Source organism: Anomaloglossus baeobatrachus, chromosome 1 (genome assembly GCF_048569485.1).
Source record: "Anomaloglossus baeobatrachus isolate aAnoBae1 chromosome 1, aAnoBae1.hap1, whole genome shotgun sequence".
In the NCBI taxonomy this organism is placed as follows: domain Eukaryota; kingdom Metazoa; phylum Chordata; class Amphibia; order Anura; family Aromobatidae; genus Anomaloglossus; species Anomaloglossus baeobatrachus.
In genome coordinates, this window is record NC_134353.1 from 522,709,607 (window position 1) to 522,723,393 (window position 13,787).

Sequence of the window (13,787 nt, forward strand, 5' to 3'; positions counted from 1 at the left end):
GGTGACGTCACCGCTAACTGCGTTGCTATGGCAACGGTGATCTCCGTTAATGACCGGCTGTGTCAGCCGGTCCCTAACGGAACGGGGAGTCGACCGTGTGCTAGAGCATGTCGCCGGTACACGGCGATACACATATGTGCACCGTGTACCGGAGAGATGCACTCGCAGGTCCTACATGACGTGTCATAGTCATGTGACCAGTCTGTAGCCAATGAGATAATAGCCACGTGACTGGTCACATGGCTATTTTGACGTCACGATAGGTCCTGCATCTCTGCTGGCAGTGCAGGTCACCGGGAGGATTCAGCGATCATCGGATGGAATAGCGGCAGGAGACAGAGTGCAGAAGGGATCGCGAGGACCGGTAAGTGTTATGGCAATGTTTATTAACTGTTTGTGTACATTTATCATGCATTTTTATGTGTTTGTGATTGCCTCCCATTATAGCCTATACGTTCGAGTTCGGTTCGTCGAACGTTCGACGAGCCGAACTCGAACGGGACCCCCGTTCGGCGAACCGGCCTCGAGCCGAACCGGGACCGGTTCGCTCATCTCTACTGGTAACAGCCTAACATATTGATGAAATATCCTATATCTAGGTCAAATGACACATTGATAACTATATAGATTCAAAGACTTTCACAGCTTTAGTGGCTGAAGGAGTCTGATTTTCCACTCCCATTTCCTGCAAAGATTTGTTAGGTCTCTTATATATATCATCATATTACTTACATCTTGCTTTTTCAATACATGGTTCTCATATACTGAAAGAACTCTCAGAACCATGCTTGTGATAATGGCATTAAATCCTAATGAACTCTTTTGGCATACATTGGACTAACCAGGGCTATGGCTTGATGCCTCAAAGTGTTTACTCCAAGAAACTGGAGTAAAACTCTTTGAATCATCACATTTTTTATGAAACACATAGTATAACAAAAACTTCAGAGGGATTTTTGTGAATACAACAGATGCAACAATGACTCTCTCTGGACAAGCAGTGTGTGGGATGGAGATGCACTATTTCAGAGCTGACAGTGCTAAAAGAGGAGGAAAGCTGATAGATGGGTCTGTAATGGGACACAGCTAAATTCAGCTGCACTTTCTAATCATGCAGGAGGTTAGACCAGAAGATTAGAGCTTTATCCTTACATATCACACCCTCAAAAGCATAAGCCATTGTTGGGGAGTGCTCTGTTTATTCCTTTGTAGAACATGTAGAAATCATGTCCCCAACAAACTGGTTGCTGCCTGCTTATGATTGATTAACAACAGACAGGGAGTACATGCCCCAGTGAAAACTAACTTAAGACACTCACTTGGACTTAGAAATTAACTCATTAGGTTTCAAATACTTTGCTAATATTTCTGCAACAAGAACTCAGAATTAAAAGAAAATCTATTATTTTCCTCTGCAGCCATTATTACAGTATGTGTGCACTTCAACATGAAATGTTTGGTAAAAGGTCTTTCTTAAATGGCATATGCCCAATTCATTTAGTGGAAACATCAGTCTTAATGATTTAAGTCAATGTATAGGAAACCTGAGCTAATCCTATTGCACAATTCACAGTGATTAAAATTATTTTAGTATTATCAGTCATCATTTTTAATTAGATAGTTATTTATGTGGTATGGTGTACGCTATTGATTGGCTTATGGATTAGAGAAATAAATCCAATATCACTGGACATCTGGCAGCTATGTGTAGATATATTAAATTAAAGTAATGAGTAGCTGACAGTTGCTAGAAGGGCAAACTTTGAGTGTGTACATGTTTTTGAACAAAATGTAGGGGAGATAATAGCCACTAAGACAGACAGTACATCTCCAATCCCTACCTCACATGGCACAAATGGAAATACATTATTTTATATGCTCTATCTATAACATAGATATATCTGTGTTTTGGGAACATAATTGCTTCTGTGGCTGCAAACACAATGTTGTTTGTTGGTGGCAAACCATAGAAATGCAATAAACCACTGACTTAAGGGTGCTTTACAAGCTGCGACATTGCTAACAATATATCGTTGGGGTCACGTCGTTAGTGACGCACATCTGGCGCCGTTAGCGACATCGCAGCGTGTGATACCAAGGAGCGACGATCAACGATCGTAAAAACGTCAAAATCATTGATTGTTGACACGTCGCTCCATTTCATAATATCGTTGGTGGTGCATGCGGCTGGTTGTTCGTCGTTCCTGCGGCGTCACACATTGCTATGTGTGACGCCTCAGGAACGACGAACATCTCCTTACCTGCGTCCACCGGCAAGGAGGAAGGAAGGAGGTGGGCGGCATGTTCCGGCCGCTCATATCTGCCCCTCCTCTGCTATTGGGCGGCTGCTTAGTGACGCTGCTGTGACGTCGCTATGACGCCGAATGCACCTCCCCCTTGAAGGAGGGATTGTTCGGCGGTCACAGCGACGTCGCTGATAAGGTACGTGCGTATGGTGCGTGTGACGCTGCCGTAGCGATAATGTTCGTTACGGCAGCGATCACCAAATGTCGCACGAACGACGGGGACGGGTGCTATCGCGCACGACATCGCTAGCAATCGCTACCGATGTCGCAGCTTGTAAAGTACCCTTTATAGATAAACCTATATCATAGTCATGTGTGGTCTGGTTAGGAGGATACAAATATGCATTGAAACAAAACAGTCATATTATTAGACTAGGAGGTTTCTGTGGGCTAAGATGACAGTAAAATCAGGACAAACTGTCACTGTCCTAGCATTTAATTTGCCATCCTCCTCTTACTTGACCAAAGGGATGGGTCTGTATGAGATCTGTGTAATATTTTACCCAGAGTCATCCATTGTCAAGTCCCAGGAGAACATCATGTATTGCAGATCTGTACTAATTTCTGTGGTGACTCCTGTACCCAAAGACATTTCCGTATTTACTCTATTGTATACTCTCTTGCTTTTATCAATGTTTTATGTTATTTTATCTTTTCTTAACACTTTTTAAAGCAGTTGTCCACTACTTAGACAACTCTTTCTCATTCCCCATCTTTGGCCTCTTTAAAATAAAAAGTCTTCTTCTCACCTCCTGTGCTGGCGCCATTCTAGTGATTTAAGCACTCACATTCCTGAGGCTCATGTGATATAATTTGATAGCATGCGAGCCCTGCGCCCCATCACTACTGTCTTCTCTCTATCTTCCGTAAGCAACAGGAAGTGAGAGCAAGCCACATCCCTTTGATTAATCCTTTGTCCTAAGGCAGGTAGAGAGAAATCGGTGATTGGACACATGGTTCGGGGTATATCAAAAGCTCACATGAGCCCTAGGAATGCAAGCGCTGACACCACTGGAATGCCACTGTCATGGGGAGTGACAAGAAGATTTTTTATTTTAAAGAGTCCAAATAAGGAGATGTCATGTGATGTTCAGCTTTGACACACCTGCTGGCATCTTGGCAGAGCATGAAAAGTAACCTGAGGCTTCTAGATTGTTCAGTTAGAGCAGGGCATCGGCTGGTTCAGGTTCGCAGGTCTTTAGCTCTACAGGAGTTAATCCCTGCAGACTGGTGAGCAGGGCCTAGGTGCTCAGGTTGCTGATTGCACTGTGCAGCTGTCTCCTCCATAAATTAATCAAGCCTTTCTTTCCTTTTGTGCCAATAATAGATTTTTGCAATCCCGGTCTTATTATTCCTTGTTATGGTTATCCTTGTTGCCCTTCTCAGTGGTGTGAGCGTTCACCTGTTGTGCATTGTTTCCTCTCCTTTTATGTTGCCCCCAGTACACATATTGACTTTCCTGTGTGCTTTGAGTACTGTAGGTACAAGTTTCCATTCTCCCATGTCCGTCTTATTTTGTGTGATTTTATCCTTGTGTTTTCTGACCCATCCCGAGACTGTAGGAGAGGGGGAGTAAGATCAGGGTCTGGACAGGAGTTAGGGTCACTCTGGGGGCTTGAACCTAGTTACCATCAAACCTACCTTCGAGATAGGGGACAGCGCAGCTTCATAAGTCTTAGGGCCAGCCTAAAGGCCCCTGTTGTGTCTCCATATACCCCATGACACGGGAATGAGAAAGGGTTGTCCAAGTAATGGACTAACATTTTAAACACTGTACTATTTTTTTATTTTTTTTTTTTTTTTTAATCTGTAAGTTTTAAGTTTGTTCTTTGCTGCTCTAAACATACATACAACACTGAAGAGGGAAATATAGCTAGTCTGTTATACCCTGTATATGCCAAATTGAAAAAACTATACTATTCAGGTGCTTGGGAAAAAATGGATGGCATGTGTGCTAGTGTACTACTCAGTGCAGGTGTCCCTCTGACCTGTAAAATGCTGGGAGGTGGCAGCAAAAAGTGTATTGTGAATGTGTGAACTAAATGTAGGGTGTGCTTAGCTTGTTAGCTCTTTTAGCATTTTGATCGTTGAGTGAACAGGAGAGTGTGACAAAGAGAATACCCCTGAATGTTCACAAATAAACAGTGTCTTTGCCTGCAAAAAAAAAATGCATCAAAAAAGCAATGTGTGAACATAGTAATACAGTAAAATCTGAATCACATGTATGACTGGGCACTGTTCCTAAAAGTATACACACATTTACATATACTGTATCACATACACTGCATATATGTAAATGCTAAACCTTATACCTTCATGTAGAGCACGTCTAGCCAGTGCTTCAAACTCCGCAAAGCTGTGCAGCAGATAACAATGCTCTTCCTTTGGTTGAGATGCCATGTCATGTAACTCTCGAATATTGCCGTGCCATATTCCAACTGTAAAGATTTCCACTCCAAGATCTCGTAGACCTGCTGCAACAGGTCTTGGGTCGCCACCATTTGAATATCCATCCGTGATGAGAAAGATCACCTTAGTTGAATCATTACGTGAGTGCCTGAGTATTTGCTGTAAAACATAAAAATAGATATAGAGATAATTGTATTTAAAGAATATAGAAAACCAAAATGTAGTCACAAAGTTGTTGGACCTGTCCTTTCCTACGATAAACAAAGAGCCTGTTGATATAAACAACTCTGAATAATGCTTAATGTCCCCTGTGATGTCGCTGTAGGGAAACTGAATGCCACTGCAAGGTTTTACAGATGAAAATAAAAAATTCAGATGTAAACAATTTGTGCTTTTCATTTTGTATCATAATAATTTTGCACACTAATATTTGACTGATAGTTATGCACACATAGATATTCTCCAAAGAAAGACAAAACTTAATTTCTAATTTCTTCAATACACAAGTTTATAAAAATTTTGAATTGACTGAAAGCACTATAGTTGTTCAATCAAAAATAGAAGCTGCCTAATAATTTTGAACACAGTGTATGGTTGCTATACAGACAACAATGTGCAGTATGTTGCTCTGTTTTGATTGATAATATACACTGAAGATCAAAATTAGAGAATAACACACAATTTCCTAAATGTTGCAGTCATTGTGTAGTCCTATGTGATTATATCCTAACATGAGTAAACTCGCAGTATTTTCGGCTTATTTCATGAATTGAATTTATTCCAAAACACATACTTAAAATGTAAATGAGATAAATGAAAAAGAACAGGGCTCAAAATTAGAGAACACTTTCAGATACCTGCAAGTCATTGGTGTTAATCTGACACCTGGTGCTAATTTCCCTAATTATCTGTCAAACCCTATGTACTGTAACTGTCAACCTAACTTTCCAGGTTGCACTGACTTTGCAAAAATGGTGTGCCATTCTAAAGCGACTGAAACCCTCCGGCAGCAGGTTGTCCAGATGAAAGCAAAAGGGGTTACACTATCAGCCATACCAAAAGAAGTTAGTCTTTCCAAGTCTGTGATTTTAAGAATATTGCATCTTTACAACATCACAAACCTTTTCAATTCCCCCAAGAAGGCTGGTCACCCTTAAAAGACAAATGCAAGAGAGGACAGGATAATGCGAAGAATCTCCATGGGTAATCCTTTCAACTACTGCGGCTGGAATTGCTCGTCAGTTCAGCACTAAATAGAGTAAGGATTTGTCTTGTCATACAGTGTCACAACATTTATGAACATTTGGACTAAAAGAAATGAGAGGTTTGCCCACTCTGCAGTGACCAAACCTCTCATTAGCAGAAATAATGAAAAGGCTAGACTCACCTATTGGTAAGGAGCATGTTGTGTGAACAGAGGAGAAGTGGTCAACAGTTCATTTTAATGTTGAAAGCAAGTTTAATTCATTTGGATCTGATGCAAAACATTATGTTCATTGACAAATTGGGGAAAAACCGAACCCAAAGTGTGTTAAGAAGTCAGTGAAAGGTGGTGGAGGAAGTGTCATGGTTTGGGGAATGTTTTCTGCAGCAGGAGTTGAACCTCTCATACAGCTACATGGCAGAGTGAATGCAAGTGTGCATCAGAACCTTCTTCAACAACACATGGTTCCCTTCTTGCGTTTATCACTCAATCAACCAGCAATTTTCATGCAGGACAATGTCCCTGTCACACAGCAAAATGGGTAAAGCAGTTCCTTAAAACAGAAAACATTGAAATAATCAAATGGCCAGCCCAGAGTTCTGATCTAAACCCAATAGAAAACCTCTGGAAAATCCTTGGTGACAAAGTTATGGCCAAGAAACCCACAACAGTCAAAGAACTGGGGAAAAGACTGGAAGAAGAGTGGACCAAAATCGCACCAGAGCAATGTGAGAGACCAGTGATGTCCTGTGGCTGCAGATGTGCTGAAGTCATTCAAAACAAAGTCCTGTACACTTCGTACTGACTGGTGACTGTTTTTACCTTCAGAAAATTTAGTTATAATCTTTGTGCTATAGTGATTGATGTTCTCTAATTATGATCATCACGTTTTGGTCAAAATAAAGGTTTTGTATTGATAAACTCTGGTTTTTTGTAAACCACTGTTCTATTGGCATGGTGTACCCCTTACAAAAAAAAGTTCAAATGTTCATCAATGTAGATAACATTAATTCTGAAAAAAAACAAGTGATCATACATTATTCTCCAATTTTGATCTCAAGTGTACAATATTGGGATAACGGAAATCCGAAGGACCTCTTAATAGTTGATTTGGATGCCCATGATATCTTTTGTGCAGCAGTTGAAGCACTTCTTGAATAACAATGCTGATGTGAACAAAGCCTAGCTAAATTTTAATTACATCAAAACAGTAAAATGTGTAATTGCTCTTCCCTACTCATTATAGTTATATTTGGATGAACCTGAACTCAACTTTCTCTTTTTTTTCCTCATTAGTAATGCATCTGAAAACTTTCACATATCACCCACGTCTATAATAATATTATTTTATCATTTTTGCTCATGTAAGAGGTACAAGAGCAGTTCATATGTCTACAGTGTCTTAGACATCCACTAAAGATCACAGAGATTCTCATCACAGCAGCTGTTTCGACAACTCAACACTTCAGGGATGAATATGCCTAGAACGGAGCAACGAGATGAGATATTCTACTAGTGTGAGTATCTGCAATTCATTTTTGGCATCAAACATTTTCTCATAGTAGCGTGGGTGGTCTAACAAAATGATATCACTAAGTGAATTGTAAATATAACAAGAGGTTTAAATTTGATGTACTAGGATAGTGGCTTAGAAATCTCCTTACATTGCCCACTAACTGTGACACAGGGTTCGGAATTCTTAAATCTTCCATACAATATAAACATAATAGAATCACTGAAATCCACCTAATATCCTCTGATATGTCATATAGACGTGTGAATTGATGACAATGGTGGGGGTTCCTGAGCTGGGACTCCTGCAGATTTCCATAAAGAAGAGGCCATTGCATTCTTTAGAATTTGAAGTCTAAACACTTTTGCTGCCACTCACCAATAAAAGGTTCATAATAGAGCGCCATTAATTTCAATGGATGTGAACTATGGTAATGGAGTAAAAACCCTTTATGATCAAGATCCCTTTATTTACTAAGACCTTCATTTACTCTATATTCTAATTTCTGAGACCCTTACGACTGGCGTTACAATAAAAGATATAGTGTGGGAATTGTCAGATTTTTTATGCAGGTAGTTAAATTAATTGGGATCATTCTAATATGAACCCAAAAATTATGTTTCTATTTTAGCATAGTATTTCAGCAGTATCACAATTCTATTTTAAGCTAAAGATGGCAATATGTTGCGACTAACGTCACAAGAGCAAGATAGATGCTTGGAGGTTAGGTAGCACAGAATTCATGTTTTTAGTAGTAGAATTTTAAAAGTAGGGCTATCATATGTGGTTTTACTCATTCACAAGCAAAACATCAGAGTGGAAAGGGGAATTCCAGATTAAAACAGAAGAATGGCTCAATTACCCAGTATTTATCCAGATCTGTGTAAAGAATTTCCTCACTGAAATGCTGTGTAAACAGCATCTCTCTGTCACCTGTGTCTTTAGGTCTTAGGAAGTTGTAGAGAGATTTTGAAATATAGTCCTAACTAACAACAGATTGATCTCCGATGATACAAAAAGTCATTGATGGTTGTACACATTTTTTGTATCTGTTGGCACTTCTCGAAACAAGTAATAGAGATGAGAAGATCAGGCACAATTTGAATTCACTTGTTCGTGCAGATTTTACAAGGAATATAATGTCCCTCACTGTGCTCTGGGGACTCTTAGGACTAGAGATGAGCGAACCGGTCCCGGTTCGGCTCGAGGTCGGCTCGACGAACGGGGGTCCCGTTCGAGTTCGGTTCGTCGAACGTTCGACGAACCGAACTCGAACGTATAGGCTATAATGGGAGGCAATCACAAACACATAAAAATGCATTATAAATGTACACAAACAGTTAATAAACATTGCCATAACACTTACCGGTCCTCGCGATCCCTTCTGCACTCTGTCTCCTGCCGCTATTCCATCCGATGATCGCTGAATCCTCCCGGTGACCTGCACTGCCAGCAGAGATGCAGGACCTATCGTGACGTCAAAATAGCCATGTGACCAGTCACGTGGCTATTATCTCATTGGCTACAGACTGGTCACATGACTATGACACGTCATGTAGGACCTGCGAGTGCATCTCTCCGGTACACGGTGCACATATGTGTATCGCCGTGTACCGGCGACATGCTCTAGCACACGGTCGACTCCCCGTTCCGTTAGGGACCGGCTGACACAGCCGGTCATTAACGGAGATCACCGTTGCCATAGCAACGCAGTTAGCGGTGACGTCACCGCTAACCGCGGCTCCGAGAGCACCGTTGCTATGGTAACGCGTCTGTCAGCGTTACCGCTGTTACCGCTGACAGCCAGCAGTGATCACTCACGGAGTGAAGGCTGCACGCTGCTTCCCGATTGTAGTGAGGATTGTAGTGAGGATGAGGTTCCCCAGCCCCAAGTGATGAGCTGGTGAACCTCATCCTCACTACAATCGTCACTACTACTACACTAGAAAGAAAGAAGACAGAAGAGCAGGATCGTGGAGGGCTGACTGGGGGTAATAAAGATGGAGTCTCTAATGTGTCTGTGTATTTATTTCTATTAAAGTATTTTTTCTCTGTGTGGTGTTTTTTTTAACCCCTTATTGGAGATTCTTAATGGCCGGGTCAAACGTGCCTGACATTAAGAATCTCTGGCTTAATACTGGCTAGTAAAACAAAGCCAGTATTAACTCATGATTACCCAACAAGCCACCCGGCTCCAGGGCTGTTGGAAGAGTTGGATACAGCGCCAGATGATGGCGCTTCTATGAGAGCGCCATTTTCTGAGACGGCTGCGGACTGAAATCCGCAGCAGAGGCGCCCAGAAACCTCGGGCTAACCTGTGCTGCGGATTCCAATCCCCAGCTGCCTAGTTGTACCCGGCTGGACACAAAAATGGGGCGAAGCCCACGTCATTTGTTTTTTAATTATTTCATGAAATAAGTGAAATAATTAAAAAAAACGGGCTTCCCTATATTTTTGGTTCCCAGCCGGGTACAAATAGGCAACTGGGGGTTGGAGGCAGCCCGTGGCTGCCTGCTGTACCTGGCTAGCATACAAAAATATGGCGAAGCCCACGTCATTTTTTTGGTGGGCAAAAAAATTCTGCATACAGTCCTGGATGGAGTATGCTGAGCCTTGTAGTTCTGCAGCCACTGTCTGCTCTTCTCCATACAGATAGACAGCAGCTGCAGAACTACAAGGCTCATCATACTCCATCCAGGACTGTATGCAGAAGTTTTTTGCCCCCTGAAAAAATTATGTGGGCTTCGCCATATTTTTGTATGCTAGCCAGGTACAGCAGGCAGGAACGGCTGCCCCCAACCCCCAGTTGCCTATTTGTACCCGGCTGGGAACCAAAAATAAAGGGAAGCCCTTTTTTTATTATTTCATGAATTTCATGAAATAATTAGAAAACAAATGACGTAGGCTTCGCCCCATTTTTGTGTCCAGCCAGGTACAACTAGGCAGCTGGGGATTGGAATCCGCAGCACAGGTTGGCCTGAGCTTTCTGGGCCCCACTGCTGCGAATTGCAGTCTGCAGCCACCTCAGAAAATGGCATTTTCATAGAAGCGCCATATTCTGGCGCTGTATCCAACTCTTCCAGCACCTGCCTGCTATACCTGGCTAGCATACAAAAATATGGCGAAGCTCACGTCCTTTTTTTGTAGTTTTTTGGCAAAAAAAATAAAAAATGCTTCCCTGGATTTTCCATTGCCAGTGAAGGTAACACCAAGCAGTGGGGGTTAGCAGCCAGTAGCTGCTTGGATTACCCTTAGCTAGCAATACAAAAAATGCAGCGGGAGCCCATATATATTTTTTTTAATTATTTATTTAAATAACTAAAAATAAAATGGGCTTCCCTGTATTTTGATTGCTGGACATCACAGTGCTGTAAAAATAAATCTTTAAAAAAAATGACGTAGCGCTCCGCGGTATTTTTGATTCTCAGCGCAGATAAAGCAGACAGCTATGGGTTGCCACCCCCATCTGCCTGCCGTTACCTTGGTTGGCAATCAAAATACAGGGAAGCCCATTAATTTTTTCTATTTAAAAAATAGTTAAAAAAAAAAAATGACGTTGGGTCCCCCCATTTTTGATAGCCAGCTAGGGTAAAGCAGACGGCTGTAGCCTGAAAACCAAAGCTGGCAGCTTTACCGTGGTTGGGGATCCAATGTGGAGGTCCCCTCAGGCTCTTTTTTATAATTATTGTATAAAAATTAATAATTACACAATAAAAGTAGGGTCCCCCCCAAATTGGATCACCAGCCAAGGTAAAGCGGACAGCTGTGGTCTGGTATTCTCAGGGTGGGAAGGTCCATAGTTATTGGGCCTTCACAGCCTAAAAATAGCAGGCCGCAGGCACCCCAGACGTGGTGCATCCACTAGATGCGCCAATCCTGGCGCTTCATTCCAGCTCATCCCGTGCCCTGCTGCAGTGGCAAACGGGGTAATAAATCGGGTTGATACTAGCTGTAAAGTAACCTGAGATCAAGCCCAGCAGTTTGTGATGTCATGGCGTCTATTAGATACTCAACATCATAAACTGTCAGTACTAACAAAAAAAAAAAAAAAATCGACAAAAGAAATTTATTTGAAAAAACAGTCCCCAAAACATTTCCTCTTTCACCAATTTATTGTAAGAAAAAAAATAAAGGGGTCCCATGACGACTCTGGACCGTCTAGAATATGGGGGGGAGACACTCAGGGAACGTATCCCCCATTTTCTAGGAGTGCGGACCCTTCATGTGAGGAGTGTGGGTGCAATGAATCTGCACTCACTCTTCTCGTGTCCACAGCAGCAGAGTCCATGTCGTAATGGTTGCTACCAAAGCTGCAATGCCCTGCTCATGAGGTAAGGGCATGCCTAATCAGGAGAACTACTGTAGAGGAAGCTCTGCTCACTGGTATATAGGTGCTCAGAGGTAATAATAGATAAAATTAGTGAGTAACCTCGGCACTCTAAATCTCCCAGACTAAGTCAGTAAGTCACAACGGACAATAATGCAAAATCACTCTTTATTGGTCCGTATTAAGAAAAAAAAAATTTTCATAAGCATATATGTTTTTGTCCAAAACAAGTTACAAATGACGTTTCGGCCTGAGCCTTCGTCAGATTGGACTTATCTGCATGTAATCATGAAAAATGACAATAATCAGTATCACATAAGAGTGAGAGAACAATAACATAAACTCGAACAATGTAGAGGTACAATTGGGATGCAGCAAAAAAATTGCAACACAGCAAGAAATGAAACACATTAAACAAATGTCATAATACAGTACAAGGACAATATAGTAATGACAAATATGGGGTTAGAGTAGACTTAGACAGCTCTGGTACGAAAGAGATGTCAATCATAAAGTAACATGTGCAGTAGGTGTAGAGCTACAGTGTGCATGGCAGAGCTAATGGGTAGACCGACCATAGAAAAAGAATGGAGAAAAAGTGGAGAAAAAAAATCTCCACTTTTTCTCCACTTTTTCTCCACTTTTTTCTCCACTTTTTTCTCCACTTTTTTCTCCACTTTTTTCTCCACTTTTTTCTCCACTTTTTCTCCATAAGTGGAGAAAAAGTGGAGAAAAAGTGGAGAAAAAAATGGAGAAAAAGTGGAGAATAAGTGGAGAAAAAGTGGAGAATAAGTAGAGAATAAGTGGAGAAAAAGTGGAGAAAAAAAATGTAGAAAAAGTAGAGAAAAAGTGGAGAAAAAAATGGAAAAAAAGTGGAGAAAAAGTGGAGAAAAAGTGGAGAAAAAGTGGAGAAAAAAATGTAGAAAAAGTGGAGAAAAAATGTAGAAAAAGTGGAGAAAAAATGGAGAAAAAGTGGAGCACCCTTTGGTGCCTTTCATGTGGCACTAAGGGGTGCTTAGCTTTGTATTTAGCCAAAAAAATGAAAAAAAAAAATGACGTAGGGTTCCCCCTAGTTTTGTAGCCAGCTAGGGTAAAGCAGACGGCTGCAGCCTGCAGACCACAGCTGGCAACCTCACCTTGGCTGGTAATCCAAAACTGAGGGCACCCCACGCTGTTATTTTAAATTAAATAAATAAATTAAAAAAAAAAACACGTAGGGGTCCCCCAAAATTGGATCACCAGCCAAGGTAAAGCAGACAGCTGGGGCCTGATATTCTCAGACTAGGCAGGTCCATGGTTATTGGACTCTCCCCAGCCTAAAAATAGCAGGCCGCAGCCGCCCCAGAAGTGGCGCATCCATTAGATGCACCAATCCTGGTGCTTCGCCCCAGCTCATCCCGCGCCCTGGTGCGGTGGCAAACGGGATAATATATGGGGTTAATACCAGATGTGTAATGTCACCTGGCATCAAGCCCTGGGGTTGGTGAGGTCAGGCGTCTATCAGATACCCGACATCACCAACCCAGTCAGTAATAAAAAAAAATAGACGACAAACACATTTTTATTTGAAAAAACACTCCCCAAAACATTCCCTCTTTAACCAATTTATTAGAATGAAAAACAAATCCAGGTCTGGTGTAATCCAAGGGGTTGCCATGACGATCCACACTGTCCCAGTCAATGAAGAGCAGGATGTTCCCCATTGGCTGGGAGAGCAGTGCAGTGACCTGAGCTAACATCAATGGGTCAGCCCAGGTCACTGCAGGGGGGTGACAAGTGCTGCTGTCAGCGAGGTACATTACCTGCGCTGATCTCCAGCACACTGACAGCCCCTGTCACTGAGTTCAATGACCGGTGCCTTCCCCTCAAGTATCGCGAGAGGTCCGTGACGTCACCGCTAGTCAGTCTCGGGTCGGAAGCGAGAGGTGATGTGACAAGCGGCGGCCATGGAGGACAGTGACAGCGCTGAGGTCGGGATGGCGGGACTTCATCACCGCAGGTAAGCCGAGCGGGGGGCGGGGGGGGGGT

At 42.1% G+C, this 13,787-nt stretch overlaps 1 protein-coding gene across 1 annotated transcript in view; it reads right to left on the reverse strand.

Annotated features, from left to right (window-relative positions):
- SVEP1 (sushi, von Willebrand factor type A, EGF and pentraxin domain containing 1) overlaps positions 1–13,787 on the reverse strand; it is a 570,842-nt gene that overhangs the window by 511,527 nt on the left and 45,528 nt on the right. Inside the window, exon 2 of the mRNA XM_075316174.1 lies at positions 4,619–4,874. Coding sequence (XP_075172289.1) covers positions 4,619–4,874 — 256 coding nt within the window. The remainder of the gene's footprint in view (positions 1–4,618; positions 4,875–13,787) is intronic.